Genomic DNA, 26349 nt, shown 5'->3' with positions numbered 1-26349 from the left:
AAGCCCAACCCCTGAAAAACCACCCCACACCATAATCCCCCCTCCACCAAATGATTTGTACTAGTGCACAAAACAAGGTCTATAAAAAGGCATGGATGAGAGAGTTTTGGGTTGAGAAACTTGACTGGCCTGCACAACCCGATAGAACACCTTTCGGATGAATTAGGGAGCAGAATGCATGCCAGGTCTCCTCATCCAACATCAGTGCCTGACCTCAGAAAAGCGCTTCTGGAAGAATGGTCAAACATTACCATAGACACACTCCTAAACCTTGTGGACAGCCTTCCCAGAAGAGTTGAAGCTGTTATAGCTGCAAAGGGTGGGCCAACTCAATATTGAACCCTACAGACTAATGCCCCATACACACGTGCAGATTATCTGCAGACGTTTGTCTGTAGACTTACCAAAACCATATAATATGAGGTCAAACCTAAACACTTTCAATTTGTATGCAATCCGGCAGGCCCTTGCACTACATAGAAAAGGTAAGTCTGCAGACAAAAGTCTGCAGATAATCTGCACGTGTGTACGGGGCATAAGACTGGGATGCCATTAAAAGTGCATGTGCGTGTAAAGGCAGGCGTCCCAAAACTTCTGACAATAAAGTGTATATTGCAAAGGCATCTGTAGCCAACCACCATCTATTGTTCTTTGCAGGTGCCTTTATAAAAGTATATGTGCACCAAAGGAAAAAAAAAAAAAAAAAAGTCTACATTTTGAAAAGAATTATATATATAAAAAATGTGTGTGATGCGAATGCTAGGTCTAGAAAAGCAGAAAACATGTACGGGCAACTTTATGGAAGAATTCAGAAGCCAATTAGTCCAGTCTAATTAAAAGCTGGAACACCTGCTGTAGCTCCTTTTTGGCACAGCTGGGATTTTAACCAGAGAAAAACAGCATATTAGGTGCTTTTATTGGGTAAAAAATGTACCTCCCGCTCAATCGAAGCTTTTAATCAAGCCCCCCCCCATTAAAAAAAAAAGGGAAAAAATAAAAGAAGATCCATATGGTGTACACAATTCATGCATCTTTCCTACATCTGACACAATAAGTTTCACCACTCCCACTATGTCTGGAATAAAAATAGCTGAACATACAGGCTTTAAGGGGTAACTCCATTTTCGTGATACAAGTCATATTTAGGCATCATCTGCCACAAAAAATGTCATTTTTGGTGAGATTTTCCCAATAGGAAATCATGTCTAAAGGGATGCAGACCCTGACATTTTCCTCATTAGAGCCCTGCAATTGCAGCAGCTGATTGATAATTATAAAAACCACTCCCATTAGATTCACTTTCAACATGGACACAGAGAAACACACCGGTATTTCTTCATTATAATAAAAGGTATTAAACTGCAGCAAAGTTTGTTAAAATCTTTACATCTGTACATAGATCACCTAGAGGGGAATGTTTTTTTTCCTCTACAAAAACAGAGTTACTTTTTAAATCCCAACTTCAGGCATTTTTTTAAGTTAAACTGGACCCACTAGGCAGGGTCCAAAATATTAAAAATCAGCCAAGCCTGCAATACTCAGTTGTTATCTGGAGTTGTTGCCTGCAGTACTTCTATTCTGCCACAAGATGCCCTCAGTTCTCGAGGACATATGATAAATGAATGGGTGTCATGGCCCATCCCACTGATGGGGTATTACTACAGCCCCATTATACTGCTTATATCAGTGCCAGTGTGAATGAGGCCTGATGGTTGACAAAACACTATACAATCTTATTTTACCATCAACTAATAAAAACGAATCCTCAACCGGGTCTATGTTCATACACAATTAAAAAAATATGATGAAAAAACGATTAGTTAATTATAGCCACCAGGGGGAGTCATCAGTACAAAGACATATGAAAACCACCATAACAACAACCAGACTTTGACTGCTGACCCTTTTCTTTCTTAAAACTGAAAAATAAAGTTCATATGGCACATTCAGTTACAAATATAAAACATATTATTAGCTTTATTAACAACATATTTATAAGAACCATGAGCTAAAGAATCTTGGCCAAAAAACAAAGAAATTCGAACTGGTACCAGTAGCTGCCTCTAGATATCAAAACCACCACATTTACAGATATTCATGCTAGGAAGACTGATCAATTCATTCATAAAGAAAATCTATATATGTAAGCAGAATGTCAAACAAGTCGTCATATAAAATCAGCCCCCACAAATGAAGATTCTTATTGTACAATCACCTTCAGCTATGCCAAAACTATGTAATAGGAAGACACACCTAGTCCATCCAATCAATCTTTGTCTAAGCAGGCAGGCCTTTGCACTATACAGTTGAAGGTAGATCTAGAGGGTATTGCACAATCAGATTGTATAGTGTTTGGTGAGCTTTAGACAGCGGACATGGGAACAATTGCCCCCCACATTGGAAGATTCTCCCTTAATTTCTTTACTGGTGGTGAACCAAAAATTGGTGATCAGGGAAATAGAGGGAGCTATATACTCTATATATATATATTATACCTATACTGATATTAAACCCTCTGATTTTATTCACTTTCAGCACCTGATTTAAACACCAAACCCTGGTTCACAACAGTGCGATTTGACAGTTCAAATTCGGATGACAAGTCGCACCCCATTGCTGGTAATGGAACCATTCAAATCGTTGCGACTTTTAAAAAGGTTCCTGCACTACTTTTTTATTGCGACTTGTATTAACTGTATAGTGAAAAAAAAAAAAGAAGCGCTGGCCTTAGATTAAATCGCAACTGCTGCACCTGAGGCTCCCGGAATACTGGGGGAAAAAGTTATGCAATAAATATAAAGTGCGCTATTGTTAATAAAGTGCAAGATCAAAAATTTATAACACAACATATACAATGTGTGTTACCATATATGGCTTAAGGCAGGGTTTCTCAACCTTTTTTTTCGTCAAGGCACCCTCCAAAAACATGGGCAGTCTCGAAACACCCTCCAAAATTATGGGCAGTCTCGAAGCACCCTTGACAATCATGGGCAGTCTCGAAGCACCCTCCAAAATTATGGACAGTGTCGAAGCAACCCCCAAAATTATGGACAGTCTCGAAGCACCCTCCAAATTTTTGGGCAGTCTCGAAGCAACCCCCAAAATTATGGGCAGTCTCGAAGCACCCTCCAAATTTTTGGGCAGTCTCGAAGCACCCTCCAAAATTTTGGGCAGTCTCGAAGCACCCTCCAAAATTATGGGCAGTCTCGAAGCACCCTCCAAAATTATGGGCAGTCTCGAAGCACCCTCCAAAATTATGGGCAGTCTCGAAGCACCCTCCAAAATTATGGGCAGTCTCGAAGCACCCTCCAAAATTATGGGCAGTCTCGAGGCACCCTTTAAAATTATAAAGGCACCCCATCCTAAAATGTAAACACTATCCTATTAGTTTTACTTAACGCAACATCCACACATGTAGGAGACCCAATGATATAGGTGCAAACTGGTACTGACTAGTATTCCAATGTTTCTCTTCTTCCTCAGCTTTTCTCCATCACTCCGCTAATGTGACTCCAAAGCTGATGGAGAGAGGCAGGGGATATTCAAACAAGGATGCTATACAGACGACAAATTCTCATCCTTATCAACTGATGACGCCATTGGTTGTTAAGAGGTTGGCAGCTAGAATGTCCTAATGGTGCACAATGAAAACCTGTGGCTTTGTGTAACTAAAAAGGCAGCCTTCATCCACACGCCACCTTGTATACAATTTTTGGGCAATTTTTAGGCATTTTGCTGGGGCACCCCTGAAGAAACCTCAAGGCACCCTGGTTGAAAAAGGCTGGCTTAAGGTGCAATAAAGTGCATATGTAAATAAAGATTAACAATAAAGTCCATATGAAGTGAAAAGCTCAAAACGGGGACAACTTGATGGTTTTCAAAGTGCTGCATGCATCACCAATGTGCTGAAAAGAGTTGAAGTGGCTGCTTACCAGACCCAAAAAGGTCAATGCACATGTAAACTAGTGTGGGATGGATCCATGGACCAAAAGTCAACCAAAGTCTCCAGGGTCACGAATGGATGTATATAGTAGAGAAAGAAAGACTAATAGTGCATTATCCCTTGTAAAATCATATTAAGTTAAAAACCACTTACAGACTGGGAGATGTAGCACAGTTTTCGTGGTGGTACAGCCGCCTACAGTGCGATCCGTGCGTGCTGACCGCACGGCTGTCTCCACCCAACGCGTTTCCCCTGATTAGGCGTCAACTGGGATTGTATAGACTGTTGAAGGAATTTGCAAGCCACAATGAAGTCAGAGGTCCAAATCTGTGGCAATGAAATCGCACTAAACAGCACGATTTCAAAGCTGCACTGGTGTGAACCAGGGCTTACTAAATATGCAGCTTCTTTATTTTTTAATTTTTGCTTATGTACCTGTTTAAGTTGGTGCCACTGCCCCAGGTTTCCTGTTTCAGGGTGGCTATTTCTCTTGCAGCATTCTATGGAGCCACCATTACGTGCAGGGACTAGAGTTGTCTCTCCTTACACTGATCGGCAAAAGAAACACACAGCCCCGCAGGCTACCATGGCCACTCCCCTGCGTCTCCCTCCTTCAAATAAAACAAAATGACTGGAGACTGCACTGTCCACTGTTAACTGAATCTGGTGAAGACTGGAAGCTCAGGGAAGCAGCACTGAGAAGCCAGGAGCTTGCAGCATTGAAAGTTGAAAACTGCGTGTGCTAGGGTAAGAATGTTCACAAATAGTTTACCGGGGAATGTTTATATAAACCCTACAAAATGCTGAGGGTTTAATACTTGTTTGATCTCAGGCTGCTGCACAAAAATATGAATAAGTGGCATAGAAAGGAGCGGAATTTAGACACTACGTTTAAATTGGAAAAATTGCATGCACGTGGACGAGAGTAAAACGGGAGCATCTACACCCTTTTTGATGAGATAGATCCAGGAGAGGGCCTGATTCAGGGATCACTGTACACCTCCTACAAATCCATCTTAGAACTACATGTACAGACTGACCCCTCCCTTCCTTGTTAAATAGGAGAGGGACTTACGAGTCACTTTCTCTGATCCTTAAAAAGAACGCATACTCTTTTTTTGCACACAAGACTTCCCTGTGTAGCAGATACCAGGAAACCACCTACAGAATAGTGACCCGTTGGTATAGGACCCCATCAGTTCTCGCCAAGTTATTTCCTCAACAAAGTGATCGCTGCTGGAGGTGCGATACATGTGCGGGCAATCTCTTTTTTTGGGAATGCCCAGTTTTGCGCACATTCTGGCAACCAGTGCATTGACTAATTCACAAATTCATGGACATTTCCGTTACAGGACAATCCCGCAGCAGTTTTGGTTAATCTTACTCCTCTATCTAGGAAGCACTACCATAAGTCCCTACTCAAACACTTGTTAAACGTGGCTCACGCTTGTATCCCTAGTATGTGGAAAACAACAGCCTGCCCCGACGGTCGCCCAATGGATCACAAGAGTAAATGATATCGGACAAATGGAGGACCTGACTTTGGCCCTTCGGGACAAGACTGAAGAACATAAGACCAGATGGTTCTACTGGGACCTCTTTCATTTCTCTGATAAATACTCCCAATATGCAGTGGTGTATTTTGGTTTTGTGCTGCCTTAGACAAGACTAAAATTGGGTGCCCCCCTCCCTCCCCCTCCAAAGTAAATTTGCCCCACTCCTTCCTTAATGGACGTGACTCCCTCCAAAATTGAAGTCAGGTCCCAGCATGAACCCCTGAGATCTCACAAGCTGGGGGGGGGGGGTTGTGAGAGAGAGGGGGGGATGAGAGAGAGAGAGACGGGGGGGTGAGTGAGAGAAAGAGGAGGGGGTGAGTGAGACAGCTCTAGCAACCAGTGGCCAATAGAGTCTCAGGTGGAGGGGGGGCGGCTTTTTTTGCTGCCCCCCTGCAAAGTGCCGCCCTAGGCCTGGGCCTTGTCAGCCTAGGCCAAAATACAGCACTGCCAATATGTATGAAGTACATGAATTTTACCATTGCAACCTCACAATGGGCGACTCGCGGTGTAATAGCAGTATAGCACGGACTTGCTCCACTAGTGGCGACTTCCCCCAACCCACCCCTTTTTTTCTCTTTCCTCTTCTCGCTTTTCTGATTAATTTCTTTACCTGCATAACTCTTGTTAAAAAAAATAATCTTTTGGGGCGCACAATTTCAGGCTGATGTGGATACACATGGTTTCTGCACACTTTTATTTGGTCACTGTAAGACTTTTTTGCGCTGAATCTTACTCAGCGTTCGCTATTGGAACCCTACAGGCCTCTTCCAACTCGATGTGCCAGCTTACATAGTCTTATTTTGCTTGATGCACCAGCATATACATACATACATACATACATACATACATACATACATACATGTAATGCTTGTACCTATAAGCAAGCCTATAATGAGTGAGTATTACCTATAGGTACTGTAAATAACTCCTAAACTTGCACCGTTTAGGAGACATTTACGTTGCATGAAGCCGATGATGTCACATGTAGTTTCTTCAGAGCCCTGTGCCATGATCGGCGGCTCCCGCGCAGGTGACGTCACGCGACTCCGGCCAGTAGCACAGCCGTAGTCCGCAGACCCAGCAGGAAGGCAGGCGAATATAAATGCGGCCTCCAGCCGAGGCGACACAGGCTTCATTTGCAGGTAAGTGTCACATAATGTGCTAGTATGCGTTGCATGCTAGCACATTATGTATTTACTTTGCAGGTAACCAAAAAGAAAAAAATTGTTTCCAGACTTTACTTCCTCTTTAAGATGTCACCCATGCTGGGTCCCAACTGCCTAAAGGGCCAATCACCTGAAAGAAATACATAGAACAAACATCACATGAAACACAGCAAGATAAATATCGTGAGTGTACTAATGTCTGTATACCTGAGCAGAGCTTCATAGTATAACACCCTCAGTGTAACATTGCTATTTACAATAACGTCACGCTAAATTCTGGCTTAAAAAAATAAATTCTATTCAAATATGTTTTCCTAACTCAAAAGAAGTACAACTACATACTGCAAAATGCTGCAACTTACAGGGTGGGAGCAAACCAAAAAATACTACTGCAGGGAAAAGAGCCACCCTATAAGCGGAAGCTCTAGATTTTTAAAGATACAGAATGCTAGGAAAAGAAGACTGCACATAAAATCCAGCCTGAGTGACGTTGTGTCAGTAGCCGGGCTTTTCTTCCCAGAGAATAGGTGCAGGAAATCCAACTTTGAGTCAATTATTATTACACATATATATATATACATACACACACACACACACACACACACACACACACACACACACACACACACATATATATATATATATATATATATATATATATATATATATATATATATATATATATATATACATACATACATTATATATATATATATATATACATATATACACACACACATATATATATATATATATAATGTATATATATATATATATATATATATATATATATATATATATAGTTCTGCTTTAAAACATATCCAATACAAAAAAAAAAAGTCTTCATTTGTTCAGGCCAATATGTATTCTGCTACATATTTTTGGTAATAAAAAAATAAAATCACAATAAGCGTATATTAATTGGTTTGCGCAAACGTTATAGCATCTACAAGCTATCGGATAGATTTATGGAATTTTTGTTTATTCATTTTTTTCTTTTTTACTAGTAATGGCAGCGATCAGCAACTTATAGCGGGACTGCGATATTGCGGTGCAGAAATCAGACACTGAATTACACTTTTTGGGAACCAGTGACATTAATACAGTGTATTCTCTGTACTAATGACACTGACTGGTAAGGGGTTATCAGGGGCATTCAAAGATTTAACTGTGTGCCTAGCCAGCATTTGTGCACTGTGTGGGAGGTGCTTTTACTAGGGGAAGGCATGGATCAATGTCCCTGTATTGCAGAAACACAGGATCTATGCTTTCTTTACTGACAGAACAGCAATCTGCTTTGTTTACATAGAAATAAAGCCGTTCTGCCTGCGTACCGAACGATCAGCTGGTGAACCGACAGACATCGATTCAGCAGGACCCACTTGCGCCCGCTACCAGAAAGGGTAGGATCACACACACACACACATATTATATTATATTATATATATATATATATATATATGTGTGTGTATCAGAGGCGTAACTAGAACCTTCGGGGCCCCAGTGCAAGAAACCATGAAGGGCCCCCTGGACCCCTGGCCCTTCAAGCCTAGGGCTCTTCCCACTGATCCTGGGGCCCACAGGGGCCCAGAGCCAGCAGAACATAAGTGAACTGGATAGGATGACTGGCAGGGGGCAGCATACAGAGGAACCAATCTCCTCCATTTTCCTCCTGCAGCTACAGGAGGAAAAAGGAGAACAGTGATTTCTCTACATGCTGCCCCCCTCCTATCCAGGTGTACAGGGGAGCCGCACAGGCCCCCTGGAGTGTGGGGGCCCGGTTGCAATTGCAACCCCTGCAACCTCTGTAGTTACGCCCCTGGTGTGTATGTATGTGTGTGTGATCCTGCACAGCATTTGAATTGCTATAGGGTGTTCAGCAACTTGTTAACAACAAGAAAAGCAAAAAAATAGATACCCTGCAGCCAGCAGCAGCAATAGACCCTTCCCAGCAACAATAGATTCCCCTCAACAACAATGAACCCCTGCAACAATAGACCCTTGAGCAGCAACAACAGATCTCCCAGCAACAAGCTTCAATAGACACCTTTCTGAACAGCAGATCCCTTCCTGAGACAATAGACCCCCTAGCAACATAACTGCACATCCCCAAGCAAACAGCAACAATAGATCTCCCCAGTAACAATTGATCACCATGCAAAAAAAGATCCCCTCCAGCTACAATTGACCCCACAGCAGCCAGCAACAATAGACCCCCCCCCCCCCCCCCAGCAGCAAGCAACAAAAGAGCCCCCCCACCTCTCAGCAGCCAGAAACAATAGACCCCCTGCACCCCTTGCCATTATACAGTACATTCAGTACTGGAGGTGCCGTATCGGTGTTCCCCCCCCAGTAAAAAAACCCCTTTTCAGTAGTATAAAGAGTACACAGATTGTGAAGGATTTGGGTGTCTAAATCTAACCATACTCTATCTGAAATGAAAGAAAAGTTTTGTCTTTAGTTCTACTTTAAGTAGTTTATGACGAATTTGTCAGCATTGAGGAAAGGTCTAGAAAAGCCAGCTCTAGCAGAAAACAGTGTAAGAGTCAGTTCCTCTAGTGAGATCCGGTGTACAGGCTGCTCACACCCATTCCTATGTACTAATAACAAACAACAGATTCACACTGAGCAACTTTCACAACCACCGCAGAGCAGGGAGGGAGGGAGGACAGCACTGTCACATGATCTGCATTACATGGTTACATCCACCAGTCACATTGTCTAATGGCTTAAACACTGAAAGCCTAATATGAGATCCCACTAGATAAAGTACACCAGACTCTTATAACCGGACATGACAAGGTCTGAGCCACTATACGGTGACACCCCCATATCACAATCAACCTTAGATCTACCAAAACTATCTAAAAAGAAGACCTACCTAAACCATCCAATCAGGCAGGCCCATGCTGGTAGATCTGATGCCCCGTGCACACGATCCGAAAATCAGACAGAGTGTCTGTTTTTTTTTTTTTTTTGCATGTTAGTCGCATATTAAACATTAAGATTTTTCTAAAGTTATGAAAATTTTTGTACCACATAAAAAAAATCAGAAGTGATGTAATGTGTTGTAGTATTATTTATATTGTATTTTCAAAGGACAACTGTACTGGATTAACCATTTCTGGACCTGAAGGATTTACCCCCTTAATGACCAGGCCATTTTTTGCGATTCGGCCCTGCATTACTTTAACTGACAATTGCGCGGTCGTAAGACGCTGTACCCTAATAAAATTGATGCCCTTTTTTTCCCGAAAAATAGCGCTTTCTTTTGGTGGTAATGGTTCACGTGTGCGATTTTTATTTTTTGGGCTATAAACAAAAAAGTGCGACCATTCTGAAAAAAAAAAAAACAGTATTTTTTTTTACTTTCTGCTATATAACATTCCCAATAAAAAAAAAAGTTTATAAATAAAAATGTTTTCATAATTTTAGGCCAATTTGTATTTTGCTACATATTTTTGGTAAAAAAAAATCCCAATAAGCATATATTGATTGGTTTGTGCATACATTATCGTGTCTACAAACTAGGGGAAAGATTTATGTCATTTATATTTTATTTATTTTTTTACTAGCAATGGCGGCGATCAGTGATTTTTAGCGGGATTACAACGGACAGATCGGACACCTGACATTTTTGACACCTTTGGGGGTACCAGTGACATTACTACAGTAATCAGTGCTAAAAATACACACGGTTACTGTACTAATGACACTGGCAGGGAAGGGGTTCACACCAGGGGCGATCAAAGGGTTAAATGTGTCCCTAAGGGGTGCTTTCTAACTGTGCGGGGGATGGGCTTGCTGCATAAACACAGAGACCTTTGTTCCTAAATAAGAGGAACACAGGATCCCTGTGTTCATAACTTGACATGTTTACAATGGCAGCCCGCCGTTCTGTCTCCACGGGGAGCAATCGCGGCCGCCGGACCCGCCGATTGACTTCCCCTGTAGCCAATCGGTGCATGCATGCCCCCACTAGCAGTCCCGAAATACGACATACAGTTACGTCGTTTCGCAGGACAGAGCCGACTTGCCGCAGAATATGTACTGATGGCGGTCGGCAAGCGGTCAAACGAAAATCGTACGATCTTGTAAAATTTTCATGCTTGTCCAATTGGATAATATCAGATGAACTGTTGTGATCAGCTCTCGAAAGCTCTGTACCAACGATCCGATTAAGCAGTATTTTTCATCCGATTTACGGATTGTGTGTATGGACCTTAAAGGGAGGTTGTACAATCTGATTGTAATATGTGTGACAAGTTTAAAAACCTTGAACAAGCTGCAATGAAAATGTGAAAATCAAAAATTTTCTAACCGTATTCTAAAATTTGATTGACAACAGCTGGATTCGACACTTTATGTATTCTAGGTACTTGTATAGCGCCGTCAACTTACGCAGCGCTTTACATATTTATATTACACATTCACATCAGTCCTTGCCCTCAAAGAGCTTACAATCTAAGGTCCCTAACTCACATTCATATACACACACACACATACTAGGGCCAGTTTTAGACAGGAGCCAATTAACCTACCGGCATGTCTTTGGAGTGTGGGAGGAAACCGGAGTACCTGGAGGAAATCCACACAGGCATTGAGGGAACATGCAAATTACAGGCACATGCCATGGTTGGGATTCAAACCGACAACCCTAGTGCTACCAGGCAGAGGTGCTAGCCACTTAGCCAATGTGCTGCCAGACACTTTGGACATTAGCATTGCCTTTATGACACTGAATTAGGGCTGGTTTACACCTGTACTGCACTCTGAAGAGTGATCCACAGTGGAAAACTTTTCAGAGATTTGCCTGGCAGGCATTAGGGAGGCAATACTGCCACCTCCACAATGCCTATTTTATTTTGTAAGCTGGATGGGGTTTTTCAACGTGAATATCATGCTGCAACCACGAGCATAGGCTTGAGCGCTTGGGTACGGCGCAGCACCATTCCCCATCACTGAATGCAATGCGGGCGGGGGGGGTGTTTAGTTTTGTCCTGTCAACATTTGTTCAACTCAAATAATTATTTTTTACCACCCCCAAACTGCTAATGTTAACTAAGTTTAAAGCCTTATGTACATGGGCCTCCTGCACATATTAAGGGTCCGGAAAGTAAAAGGCTAGGTTCACATACTATATGTGTGTGCATGTCGCTGGTACAGCAGCCCATTCGAGTACCCGTGTCCGACCCTTTTTAAAAAAAATGTGCTGCACAGAACCACATGGTGCTGCAGCACCATGCATGCAAAAAAAGAGTGCAGATGTTGATGCATTGGGTTGCCACTAAGAATTATTGGCTGCCCGCACTTCTGCTAAAGAACAGTGCAGGGGCGTAACAACAGAGGTTGCAATTGCAACGAGCCCCATGCTCTAGGGGGCCTGTGCGGCTCCCCTGTACACCTGGATAGGAGGGGCGGCGGGGGCAGCATGTAGAGAAATCACTGTCCTCCTTTTTCCTCCTGTAGCTGCAGAAGGAAAATGGAGGAGATTGGTTCCTCTGTATGCTGCCCCCGCCACTCCTCCTATCCAGTTCACTTGAGTTCTGCTGTCTCAGGGCCCTGTGTGCTGCCCTGGTCAACCCCCCCCCCCCCCCCACTGTGCTTCCGGCTTCCTCCCTCCCCTCTCCTGCCGGCTGCTGCGGGGGATGTGTCACAATAAAGAACCAGGAAGGGTCGGTAAATATGTAATTTACCAGCTCCTTCCTTTTCTGAATGGACAGAGTCATAGTCAGTGACATTGTAAAAAAATAAAATAAAATTAGAAAAACAATACAATTAAAATACCAGAAAATAAAAACTGCTGACACCAGTGGGTGAACTTCCAGGATTGCAAAGGTCACACTTGTGACCAGGCCCTGGCATTCCACCACCGTGGGGAGGCCCCAAGATGGCAGGAAGGGGGCCCATAGCAGAACTCGTGAAAGGGTCCCGCTGCAGGACTGTAATAAAGGGCCCCGTAACGGGAGTAAAGTGCCCCAGGATCAGTGGGAAGAGCCCCAGGCTTGAAGGGAAGGGCCCGGCCAGGGGTCTCTCATGGTTTCTTGCCCCGGGGCCCTGAAGGTTCTAGTTACGCCTCTGGAACAGTGCATTTCTGTGCGGGTCAGGAACATATGTGAACATAGGCTAAAACTTTCTACTTCCCAGATCCATTTCTCCTGTGTCTAAACATTGTGTTTCCATGTATTTACATATTCTAATGCAAATCAGGTCTAACATACATCCTTACACGCATGCCTACACCTATCAGAGTATTTTGGAGAGTGGTGGTGTAGTACTTCACATCCCTTATTTCTACTGATAGAGATGTGCCATGACCTTATGGAGACAATTTATCATTCGATGCAACAATGGGGATACCCAATCCCCGGGTTACTCCATATGACTATACATTAAGTTTACAGAAAACTGGGCTAAACGGTCCCGGGATGCGCAAAGCTCCTGTTTGTATTAACGCAGCTAGACGGAATGCGCCTAGATGCAGCTGAACGTCTAGGTGTGACTACAGTGATAGCAAAGCATTGCAAGCTTCCAGGTGAGTTTAGCAATGAGCTCCAAATACACATGAATGCACAGATTTATACGCCAATGTGCATGGAGCCTAACAGTGTCAAACATCCCTTCCAGAAATAAGTGTATTAATAAAATTACAAGGAAACTCAAATCCATTTATTTCATAGCATTCCAGTGACTGAGCTACCAGTGGATTGCACATTGACTGTAAACTGCCCATAGCACCAAAGACGGGCACAGAACAAAATGATCCGCAAATCACGTATCCCATACAACTTTCATCATCTTAAAGCTGAACTCCAAATAGGTTTTCTTTATTACAGCTACTTATATAGTGTTGTCAATTTACGCAACGCTTTACATACACTAAATGTTGTCAAAAGTATTGGGACACCTACCTTTACACGCACATTAACAGTCCTAGTATGTAGGGTTCAATACTGAGTTGGCCCACCCTTTCCTGCTAGAACAGCTTCAACTCTTCTGGGAAGGCTGTCCACGAGGTTTAGGAGTGTTTGCCCATTCTTCCAGAAGCACATTTGTGAGATCAGACACTGATGTTGGACTAGAAGGCCTGGCTCGCAGTCTGCGCTCTGGTTCATCCCAAAGGTGTTCTGTTGGGTTGAGGTCAGGACTCTGTGCAGACCACTCAAGTTCCTCCACCCCAAACTTACTTATCCATGTCTTTATGGACTGGTCCAAATCATTTGGTGGAGTGGGAATTTTGGTGTAGGGTTTTATCTAGGGGTTGGGTTTGGCTCCTTCGTTCCAGTGATGGGAACTCTTAAAGCGGTTGCAAATACTGCTTTGTTTTTCATAACTACAGGTAAGCCTATAATAAGGCTTACCTGTAGGTAAAATGAATATATGTTAAACATGCACCGTTTAGGAGATATTCACCCTGCATGCAGCCGCTGACGTCAGCAGTGAAGGTCCTGCAGACTGTGCCAGACCTTCAGAGCCTCATGCACCACTCACAGCGCCGGAGCCCATTATCCGGGGAGAAGATGTCAGCTCTCTCAACGGTGACCGGGTGCCACGGAGAGGGCTAAGGGGAGTATTTCATAATGTGCTAGTATGCAGACCAGTCCAACTATGTAATACAGACCACACCTGGAGTTCAGCTTTAAGCAGATCTATTACCACAGCTCCATGATCTAACTCAGGGGTGTCAAACTCAATTTCATCGAGGGCCGTATCGGTAATATGATTTCCCTCAAAGGGCCGGTTGTATCTGTAAGACTGTGTATGCAGTGTTCAGGAGTGTGCTACATACAGAGTGCAGAGTTCAGGAGTGCACTGTGTATAGAGTGCAGAGTTATGGAGTGTACAGTGTGGAGAGTTAAGGAGTGTACTGTGTACTTGCAGGGAAATTATTGATTGTCATCTGTCCCCACCATGAGTGCATGCAGGGCAGGCAGGTATATATGAGAGCCGCGAGCTGCCAAGAGGAAATTTGTCCTTGTAAACACAGAAGGCTGTGTTTACAAGTAATAGTGGTGACCAGGGAGCAGAGGGTCTGAGCCAGAAGTAGCAGAATGGAGTTTCACCACTTTCTGGCTAAAACAAATTCCTGGCTGCAAGGGCCACATGAAATGGCATGGAGGGCCAGATTCGGCCCCAGGGCCTTGTGTTTGACACATGTGATCTAACTGAATAAATCACTAAGAAAAAAAAAAAAAAAAAAAAAAATCGCTGTATTTGGATAACAAACAGAAGTGGAACTTGCAACTGTGAAGCCGTTCCTGACACAAGGAAGGTGAAGAGCAGTGATTCCTAGATTTGCAATTTGCGCAAGATGTTTACATTCTTAACAGTACCATATAATATACAAAGCAAATACCATATAGTGTAAAGTGCAATAAAATAAATCAAAAACTGTCTGAATAGGCTGCTACATGCGGGAAACGTCAGAAAAAGGTCCCTGCATCTTTTTAAAATCGCAGCCACATGGAAACTGGATTGGTGCTTTTGGGCTGCGTTTTCAGATGTCAGGGGGTGCCATTAAGAATTATTGGTACCCCACATTGGCTGTGGGTATGCATGCAATTTACACGCATTCCAGCACCCACATATAAATGCTCACCTTGTCTTACAGTGAACATGGGGCAACAAAAAAAGTTACAATATCAACAATGTTACAGAGCTTACTTCCTAAAGCCAAGTACACACGAGCTGAACGAGCTGAATGCCAGGCGGCATCGGCCAGTTCCATAGAAACTGGCCGACATTCAGCCCATGTGTACTGCAGCAGGTCCAACTGTCAAAGGGGCATGACCAAAAAAGGTGTGCCGAGCGGCTTCCAATGGCTGAGAGTGCTGGCTGGAGTGTTCTGACAGGGGGGCGCCCCCTGTCCGAACACAATAGAACAAGCAGGGGAGATCGCTGTACTAACATCAAATTGTTAGTACAGCAGCTCCTCTGAGCTGTCTTTTTTTTTTTTTAGCCCTGCTGGGTTGAAAAAAATAAATGTAGTGTGTACCAGGCTTTAGACTTAGCTTGTAACATCAAACAGACCCGTGCCCCCCATAGCAGCTATGCAACTGTCTTCACCGTCTATTGCCACAAGCACACCTTACCTACCTAGGTGGCAGTGCCTGAACTTTTTTAATGGGCTGTTAAAGACCAACTCTAAGAATGTGCCAAAATCTACTCTTGAAGCGGGTCCTCCCGCTCTGTAAGGGTTAAAGGGTACTGAATGAAACACAAAAAATGAAAAGGTGAACAGACGGGTGACCCCACTGCAAATAACAGCCGTGATGCCCCATGCTGGCAGTATAGCAATCCATACACTGTAATTTACAGCCCACATTGACCAATGAGAAGAGCTTCTTTCCTCTGGGACACCTTACTGGAAGAAGCCGCAGATGCTCTTCTCATTGGTCAGCGCGGATTTGCAGACCCTTGAGCTCATTGCCATTGGGAAATAATGACAATTAAAAATTCCCGGGCGTTCAAGGGATTTCCTGTTATGGCTATGGGTCAGAAAGTAAAGGGAAATCACCCCAACAGGAAACAGATGGCAAAAAAAAAAAAAAAACTGACAGGGGTTATAACCCTCTCTTACCCTATTCAAAATGGGGGGGGTATTCCTGTTCCTAAGGCCCCCTTCACACTCCACGGAAAGTAAACACTCCATATTAGCGTGTAAGCAGCTGTCAGATTTTGGCTGCGGTGAGAGGGGGGTGTGATTGCACATTTCAGCGAATCACACAGTTTGATTTTTTTTACATTATAAGATAAGAAGTGCACAAAGTGACACCTAATGTATGTCTCTGCACAGCAATGTGGTGCACTGTGCTCCTGTGCAGTGACATGCGGTGCCTACCTGTGCCCTGCATGTGAGACAGAGGCTAGTATAGGTTAGATTGTCATTTACACGTTGGATTGTGTTAGTATATACAGCCTTACACGCACTGCTTTTTAAATTATGCTTTAATAATATATTTTAATTTTATTTATACATAGTCCTAGTTTATGTTGCCTTTAATGTCCCGCCACATGGGGGGTCTGTTTTCCATAGTACATAGTTTGGTAACTCTAAATGAGATGGTAGAGAAATTGTACAATCAGATGGTATAGTGTGTGGTCAGCCTAAGACAACGTTTAAATACAATCTTATGTAATAAAGCAGGACAAAGCGTACTGTGGCCATGTACGGTGCAGCTAACCAATCAGATGGCGCCGTTCATCAGAGAAAAGTGGTTTTTGGATTTGTTAAAGAAGATCATCTGTAGGACCAATCATTGAAAAAGCAGTTGTGTGATTTATAAAGACAGATTAGGTGACAGCTACAGAACTGACAGTTTGTAAATAAATAAAATCTCACACGTGTGTCATCCATGGTCATGACTATCATAGAACAAGCAGTAGCGGCTTTCCTCACCTTAATAATACTGCTTCTTCGGGGGAGACCCGGCTTGCCAGTTTTGTCCAGGCTGGGGCTGTCCGGCTGTGTGGATCCACTCTCCTCTCTGCCATCCACAGGGGCACAATCTCCATTGGAGACACCGGCGGGTGCACTCTCCACCTTACACGTCCCTCCATTGCTGACTCCAGCAGCAGGGGTGGTGGGCAGCTTGGTGATGACAGAATCCAGTTGTGAGGGTACGCTACCATTACCCTCACCAGCACAACCTCCTCCCCCACCTGGTTCTGCCATGAGCCTGTCAGCAGCACAGCCTCGTCTTCTTCCTCTACTTCTCTCTTTCTGCAAGATCAGCTCCAAATAAAAACGATGTGATCACAGGGAGGCCAGCACTCTGTGCCGACACCGGAGTCTACCACCGCCGCCGTGTGTGACAATGAAAAGAGAAAAATTAAACAGCCGTGGCATTGGTTTCCTGGAAGAGAGCACAAGGTGTATGACAGCGCTGCAACCGACAATCTACAAATACATCAATCACAACATATACAGAGAGAAATGTGTGTGTGTGTGTATGTATGTGAATGTACGCACATGTATGTGCGCATGTGTGTGTATTTGTGTATGTATGAGTTTCTGTGTTCGTGCATGCACTTATAAATATATATATATATATATATATATATATATATATATATATATATATATATATATATATATATATATATATATATATATATATATATATATATATGTGTGTGTGTGTGTGTGTTTGTATGTGCGTGTATGTATGTATAAGTGCATGTGTGTGTGTGTATATATATATATATATATATGTATTTATGAGAGTGTGTGTTTGAGTGTATGTGCATGTGTGTGTATATATATATATATATGTATGAATGTATGAGTGCATGTATACATATGTATGTATTTAGGAGTGTATGTATGTATGTATGAATGAATGTCTCAAAAAAAATGAATGGCATCACGTGTCTGTGTGTTTGTATGTATATGGTATGTATATGGGTCTCTTAAAAAAAATGAATATGATTGTGCAAGTATGTATATTTGAGCATGCATAGGTGTGTCTCATAAAAAATGAATAAGATCATACATAGAAAGCATAACTGTAATAGTGTCCATAGATGTATCAATTTTATTATCTGATCAATGTAGGATTGTTTAAAATGATGGAATGGCTATACAATTGAATAGGCGTGACTTCCCTTTTGGTTGATTCCAGATTGAATGTGGATCAGAGTTGACTAGCCAGGGAAGAAATCATCAAACTTGTTGTATGGATTGGCAGCAGTGACATACTGTGTTCAAGAATCTGATCAGATTTCCATCAGATTATGAGATTGTTTGGCAGAAGCAGATATGTGATTGATAAATTGCAAAGTTCTCTTCATTCAGACTATGGATGGGAATCCTCTTCCCATGTGTCATAGGGATGAAATGTGGCATGGACGATGGATGGATGGAGAAGGATGATGATTGTGGACTATGGATGTGTGGATGGATGGAGAGGGATGATGACTGTACACTATGGATGGATGGAGAGGGATGATGACTGTAGACTATGGATGGATGGAGAGGGATGATGACTGTAGACTATGGATGGATGGATGATGGGGGATGGATGATAGTGGACTATGGATGGAGGATGATGATAGTGGACTATGGATGGAGGATGGAGGATGATGATGGTGGACTATGGATGGATGATGGGGGATGATGATAGTGGACTATGAATGGATGGATGATGGGGGATGATGATAGTGGACTATGGATGGATGGATGATGGGGGACAATAGTGGACTATGGATGGATGATGGGGGGACAATAGTGGACTATGGATGGATGGATGATGGGGGATGATGATAGTGGACTATGAATGGATGGATGATGGGGGATGATGATAGTGGACGATGTATGGAGGGGGATGATGATAGTGGTCGATGGATGGATGGATGGAGGGGGATGATGATAGTGGACTATGAATGGATGGATGATGGGGGATGATAATAGGGGACTATGGATGGATGGATGATGGGGGATGATGATAGTGGACTATGGATGGATGGAGGGGGATGATGATAGTGGACTATGGATGGATGGAGGGGGATGATGACAGTGGACTATGGATGGATGGAGGGGGATGATGACAGTGGACTATGGATGAATGGAGGGAGGTGATGATAGTGGTCGATGGATGGAGGGGGATGATGACAGTGGACTATGGATGGATGGGTGGAGGGGTGTGAGGACAGTGGACTATGGATGGAGGGAGGGGGAAGATGATAGTGGACTATGGATGGGTGATAGGGGATGTGGATAGTGGACCATGGATGGAGGGGGGAAGATGATTGTGGACTATGGATGGAGGGAGGGGGAAGATGATAGTGGACTATGGATGGGTGACAGGGGATGAGGATAGTGGACCATGGATGGAGGGGGAAGATGATTGTGGACTATGGATGGATGGAGGGGGATGATGATAGTGGTCGATGGATGGATGGAGGGGTGTGAGGACAGTGGACTATGGATGGAGGGGTGTGAGGACAGTGGACTATGGATGGAGGGGTGTGAGGACAGTGGACTATGGATGGAGGGGTGTGAGGACAGTGGACTATGGATGGAGGGGTGTGAGGACAGTGGACTATGGATGGATGGAGGGAGGGAGGGGGAAGATGATAGTGGACTATGGATGGGTGATAGGGGATGTGGATAGTGGACCATGGATGGAGGGGGGAAGATGATTGTGGACTATGGATGGATGGAGGGGGATGAGGACAGTGGACTATGGATGGAGGGAGGGATGGATGGATGATGATAATTGATGGCCACCATTAGACAATGACATGGGGGGGAAGCTGTGATTGAACACACATGTGATGATTGTATGGATGATTGATGGCAGTGTGTATGGCCACCATTAGACAATGGCATGGGGGGGATGCTGTGATTGCACACATATGCGATGATTGGATGGAAGGCTCCCAGCTGTCACACACAGGGGGCTCCGGTCACTTCTCCGGGATCTGTGATGACAGCTGGGCTTTGTGTGCAATGAATGCCCCGGAGAGCCGGACACACCATATGCCGCTGCAGCCGGAGCTGTGTGAGTGTGATCCGGGACAAGGTGTGCTGAGCTCCGGGTGTCTCTGGGTGTGTGCTGGTCTCCGGGCACATGGAAGAATTGTATGAATGTATCGGCGGGGTGATGAGCGGTGTCTGTGTGTAGATTGTAGTGTGGGGGGGTGCGGAGACAGACAGATCCTCCCTGTCATAGGACTCACCCCGATCCCCGGACTCCTCGGCCAGCCGTCACCACCGGCACCCTGAGCAGCCTCTGCACTGCCGGGGTGAAACCACAACACCCGTGGGGGGCGGGGCTTCCCTGCCACTCAGCCCGACAGCTCGCGGCTCATTGGTCTCCGCACCAACCCGTGAGCAGGCTTCCCCGCCGATGGTCACGCCCACCTGTCAGCGCTTTGACACGCCTCCCTGCGGGATGTGTAGAAGGCTGAGCATCTTCGGCGGGCGATGTGTTCTGCTTCTAGCATTGTCCTCATAGCGGACCCGTACACTGCTCACCTCACCCCCCCCCACACTGTCTGTCTGTCTTACTGACCCAGCAGCTTCAATACTCCCTGACTTGGAGGTAGTAGGCTGACATAATGATGGCCATACACGCTTTAATATATTATCGATTTATTTTCTGATCGATCACTTTCAAAAGGAATCTGATAGAAAAAAAACCATTCGACCAATATGCTACACACAGGGAAGTGGATTCCCATTGATAGGATAGGAGGGCAGGAAGATACATTATTGATCACATCTCTGTTTTCACCATGCAACCTTATAATCTGATCAATCAAATTACAATCAGATTCATCTCAGTGCTGCCAATTCATGTAACATGATCAATCATTTTACGCCACTATATAGATGCATCCGAGCACTCATGTTTTTTGTGTGTTCCTGCATGTTTTCACATGGCGCATTTCCTGCATATTATTTATTTCAGCGGGCTGTCAAATCCATGGGAGCGTGCAAAAAGTACAGCAGGCATGACTTTGAAAATTGTGCCACATCACATGATTACCATGCATTTTGGTGGCTGCAAACACACCTGCATTTGTTAGATGCATTGTTGGGGCAAGCATTCCTGTAGCGCAAGTGGTTTGAACCAGACCTAAATTGTTCTGTAGGGAAGTTCTTTTTTATCATGGTGCACATCAATCAGTAAAATCAAAGTGATCATGGCCCCTAAAATAAAACTTACCTCCATCTTCATACCCGGGGTCACCTGAAAAACAAATGGATAATTGCAATTTTTTTTTTTTTACTTACCTCGTATAGAAGAAAATATACTTACCTTACTTCCTCTTCCTCCCCTCGGCGGCCACGGCGATTCGTCACTTCCTGGCTTGCAATGATTCCTGGGAGCTGAACGCCATCGCTCCCAGGAATCAATCCACCTGCACCGGCCCTGACGTCAGTTCCGGTGCAGGCGCCGTCATACCTTGCTAAACAGCTTCTGGGCATGCCCAGAAGCTGTGCAGGGATGACGCTGCGGAACTGGAAGTGACGGCGGGGCCGGTGCAGTGCATTGTGGGATTGAAGAAGAAGGAAGAGGACGCAGAAGAGGATCGCGCTGGCTTCAAGCTGCCCACACCTGAGATGGCAGCGCTGGACAATACATTTTCAAGGTAAGTATTTCTTCTTGCAGGTAAGTGCAACCCGGGACAGATCAGAGGCTAGTCATTGTGGAATGTACTAGCCCTGACTGTCCTGGGGTATTTTTATTAAAAAAAAGTATTCCCAGGGTGGAACTCCGCTTTAATAAGAGTATGCTTTGATTTTATTTTAAAATAGATGTGCAACTCGAGCAAAATTAATAAATCTGCAAACATTCAAATACCCACACAAGACTGTGAGCAGGTAGGTGTATTTTATTGCAGTAAAAGACAACAAGAAAAGAAGGGTGCACCGACATAGTGCATTACCACTAAAAAGATTTATTACAGTTTTTTTAAAGTATATGATATACTCACAAAACAATTGTAGGTATCACACATATAAACATGAGCTAGCTAGCAGCAACTTTTGGCTCTGAGGAAGAGGGTTCGCCTTCGAAACATGTTAGCCTAGCCTTAGCAGACTCATGCGGATTATTGCATGCAATCCAGCACCGTGCAGTGCCTTGGCTACCTTGAAGATTGTGTTGATCATGTTTATATGCGTGATACCTACAATTGTTTTGTGAGTATATCATATACTTTAAAAGATTTTAATAAATCTTTTTAGTGGTAATGCCCTAGATCGGTGCCCCCTTCTCTTCTTGTTGTCTTTTAGTGTGTTTCGGATACCCTTGGTCCTGAGGGGGCAGCAAGACCAAAGTAATACCAACTTAAAGCGGAGTTCCACCCTGGGAAAGTTTTTTTTAATAAAAATACCCCCGGGACAGTCAGGGCTAGTGCATTCCACAATGGATAGCCTCTGATCTGTCTTGGGTTGCACTTACCTTTTAGAAGAAATACTTACCTTGAAAATGTATTGTCCAGCGCTGCCATCTCAGGTGTGGGCAGCTTGAAGCCAGCACGATCCTCTTCTGTGTCCTCTTCCATTTTTTTCGGTCCCATGATGCACTGCACCGGCCCCGCCGTCACTTCTGGTGCCGCAGCGCCATCCCTGCACAGCTTCTGGGCATGCCCAGAAGCTGTTTAGCAAGGTATGCCGGCGCCTGCACCGGAACTGATGTCGGGGCCGGTGCAGGCGCATTGATTCCTGGGAGAGATGACGTTCAGCTCCCAGAAATCATTGCAAAGCCAGGAAGTGACGAATCGCCGTGGCCGCCGAGGGGAGGAAGAGGAAGTAAGGTAAGTATATTATCTTCTAAACAAGGTAAGTAAAAAAAAAAAAAAAATTGTGATTATCCATTTGTTTTTCAGGTGACCCGGAGCAAGAAGATGGAGGTAAGTATAATTTTAGGGTGGAACTCCGCTTTAAGTCAACTTGAACGTCTATATATTTTCCTCCATCATACATCACTTGAGCAAAGGAGATTTGTTTTGTATTTTATTGCAGTACAGACATTGTATCTCTCTTCTGCAAAAAATAGTTATACATTTTATTAACATGGCTTTAGATCTGTAACACGTTACACACTTTAGCACACATGCTTTAAAGTGATTGTAAACCCTCACCTTGTAAAACAACCCATTCAGTTTATAATAGAAATGAAAGGCAAAACATTTGTGTATAGATATTAAAAAAAATAAAAATAAAAAATAATACCTTTTCCCCTTTTTTTTCATTATAAGTGATCACATTCCCTCTGTTCTCAGCTGCATAGGAGCTGGAGGAGGAGAAGCAGCAGCACACTGAGCTTGCCAGTGAAAGGCTGTGCAGCGGGGGGTGTTAGGACAAGTCTGATCATTGGAGGAGAGTACACTGAGTTCCCTGCATACATAGAGAACTGACCACGTTGTGATGTCCTGCTTAATGTGGTTAGTTTTTAATAGGGAAGCAAAGGGACTAGCAGGAACACAAGGGATTTCACATAAGAGAAGCAATACAAAGAGAACCCCATTGCCAAAAAATAATAAAGATTTGATTTCAAAAAGATATTTGTATAACAATTTAAAACAGTTTATTGATATTAATCATTTTACTCTGTATCCCAAATGCTGTTTTTTATTTTGAACATGTGACCAGCAGCAGAGGACTAAAAGCTCCTCCTTTTTGAATTTCCCTGCAGACAGGCTGGGAAAGATCTGTTTCATGTGACAGCTGTATATCACTTAGGAAAAAGGTGCTTAGATGCATTTTATTAAAATAATTACAGTGCCATCATCCATTTACAGAAGAAGAAGGGACAATGTAAATTAAACAGTGTGTGTTTAGTATCACTTTAATGTAGTTGTAAAGTCAGAAGGTTTTTTATCTATGCATTAGGATAAAAAAGCCTTTTGTGTGCAGCAACCCCCCTTAGCCCCCCTTACACTTACCTGAGGTCTCTCTCTGTCCAGCAATGTCCACGAGTGTCTCAGCCGACCGAGATTCTCTCTCCTGATTGGCTGAGACAAAGCAGCGGCACCATTTGCTCCTGTTGCTGTCAATCAAAGTCAGGGGAAGTCAGGGGAATGAGGGGCTGGGTCGGGGCTCCGTATCTGAATGAACACAGGGAGCTGTGATTTGGCTTGGGTGCCCCCATAGCAAGCTCAACAGGAGGGAGAGGCCAGGAGCAGCGTAGAGGGACCCAATACGAGATGGATTTGGGCTGCACTGTTCAAATCCACTGCAACAAAGAGGTAAGTATAACATGTTCATTATTTTTCATAGGAAAAAAAAGAGACTTTACAATCACTTTAAGAGCTGGTTTACACTTGCTTCAAAACAAGGCTTCGGACACGCTTTGTTAATGATCTCTGAACACTAGTCAAAGCCCCTGTCACTAAATAAAATGGTTATCCTACAGTCCTGTTTACACCTTGCTTTTGCTTTTGCTTTGCTTTGGCTTAGCTTCAAAAATGATACCCCATGTTGCTTTAGTGGTGCTTCAAAGTGTCTTTAAAGCCTCTATAGAAGTCTATGGCAAAGCTCGCTTGAAGCACCACCAAAGCATCATTGAAGCACCAGCGAAGCACTGCTGAAGCATTATTGAAATATCATAAAAGCTTTATCAAAGCATCACTGAAGCATCATTAAAGCTTCATGGAAGCACTGCTGAAGCATCATGGAAACATCATCAAAGCTTCACCGAAGCACTACCGAAATGTTGAAGCAGTATGCGCTTTAATGTGTGTTGAATTTAAAGCAAGTGTAAATAAGCCCTAAGGGGGGATAAGGTGTAAAGCTCATTGGCTCATTCTTGGGTTTGGCATGCTTCCCCCATCCATACAACCACTGCTGCCCATGCATATGTGTGCGCAGCCTATTGCATTAGGGTGTTCACCACAAAGCTCAAACACAGAGCAACAGAGGCAGCAGCTAGTGGTGAACGCGTCACGGCCGCAATGCTATGCTTTGCAATCATGGCAGAAATTACAGAGTGCACAGCACATGTGAACGAGTCCTTCCTTTTCTACAATTATTTTTTAAATTTTATTTTTTTACATTTTTATTTATTTTTTAACATTTTTTAATTTCACCTTTTGTGGGGCTTTGGTGTAATACTAGGATTCTAAACAGACCTCTGATGTCTTACATTTAAAACTGAGAAAGGGACTGAGAAAAGGATGGAGGAAAAGATGCTAGAACTGATCCCCCTGCAGCACAGCTGGAGGCATGGAGAGGAGCAGAAGACAGCAGCGCTGCAGAGGGAGGAACCAGAGGATCAGTATCTGCTATAAGGCAGCACATCCAGTCCTCCTGCTCGGCAGGTGGCCATGCCCCCTTGTTGAACTAATAGAACACAGACGCGTTACTGGAGGGCAGGCTGTACAGCCTTATCATCGGCCCTGGTGCACGGAGTGATTAGAGTGTGCCCAGGCACACTCAGCACACCCCCTGTGCACGCCTGGGTGCCTGTGTAAGAATTGGTTCACACTTGGGTGCACAGGAAAATGTGTGCGTATTTAGCATGTTGCCGTGCTTTGCATGTATGATAGTTCATTCCTTTTAATGGACTGGCCTACACACAAGAAACATGGAAAAGAAGTCCCTGACCCTTTTCCAAAATTACGTTCCACCAAAAGTCACACAATGCATTTTGGTGCCCACAGCAGCCAGCAGAAGAGGAAAAGGGTAGGCCAGCAGAACTGTGGGGGTGGGGGTTAAACACAGGGGGGCCCAAACAGCATAAATAAGAGTAACTTGAACAGAAAGGGTGGCATATACAGAATCTGATCCCCTTCATTTTCTTCCTACAGCTTCTGAATGCCCGCTTCTCCTCTTCTCCCTCCAGCCGAAATTCAACAGCTGCAGAAGGAAAATGGAGGGAATCGGTTCCTGTATATGTATATGGCTCCCTATTGTCCAGGTGTAAAACTAGTTGTGACAGGGAGACCGTACGGGTCCCACTGGAGTATAGGCAGGGTCGCCATTGTGATCAGGAGTAGTCCATAAATTAGTCCATATCCGATAAGATGACGTCATCTTATCGGATATGGACTAATTTATGGACTACTCCTGACATTTGAGCAACTGAGCTTGATATGATCTTTTTTCGCCTATGTTTGTGAGTAGCCATTTTTATATGTTGCATGAATAAAGCCTGTTAATGAGGATAATGCGCTAGGTCGGTGCGCCCTTTCTTTGTTTCTCTTTGCCTCTAGTATCGTTGGACTA

At 43.9% G+C, this 26349-nt stretch overlaps 1 protein-coding gene across 1 annotated transcript in view; it reads right to left on the bottom strand.

Moving 5' to 3' along the window:
- PLCL2 (phospholipase C like 2) overlaps positions 1 to 20469 on the bottom strand; it is a 312705-nt gene extending 292236 nt beyond the window's left edge. Inside the window, exons 1-2 of the mRNA XM_082257834.1 lie at positions 20349 to 20469; positions 17065 to 17521 (exon numbers count right to left, since the gene is read on the bottom strand). Coding sequence (XP_082113960.1) covers positions 17065 to 17340 — 276 coding nt within the window. The 5' untranslated portion in view covers positions 17341 to 17521; positions 20349 to 20469. The remainder of the gene's footprint in view (positions 1 to 17064; positions 17522 to 20348) is intronic.
- Positions 20470 to 26349: the final 5880 nt, after the last annotated feature.

Source organism: Pelophylax lessonae (genome assembly GCF_965119305.1).
Source record: "Pelophylax lessonae genome assembly, chromosome: 5".
Taxonomy (NCBI): Eukaryota; Metazoa; Chordata; class Amphibia; order Anura; family Ranidae; genus Pelophylax; species Pelophylax lessonae.
The sequence above is the reverse complement of the archived record's forward strand: the minus strand, read 5'-3'. Positions and strand labels throughout refer to the sequence as shown.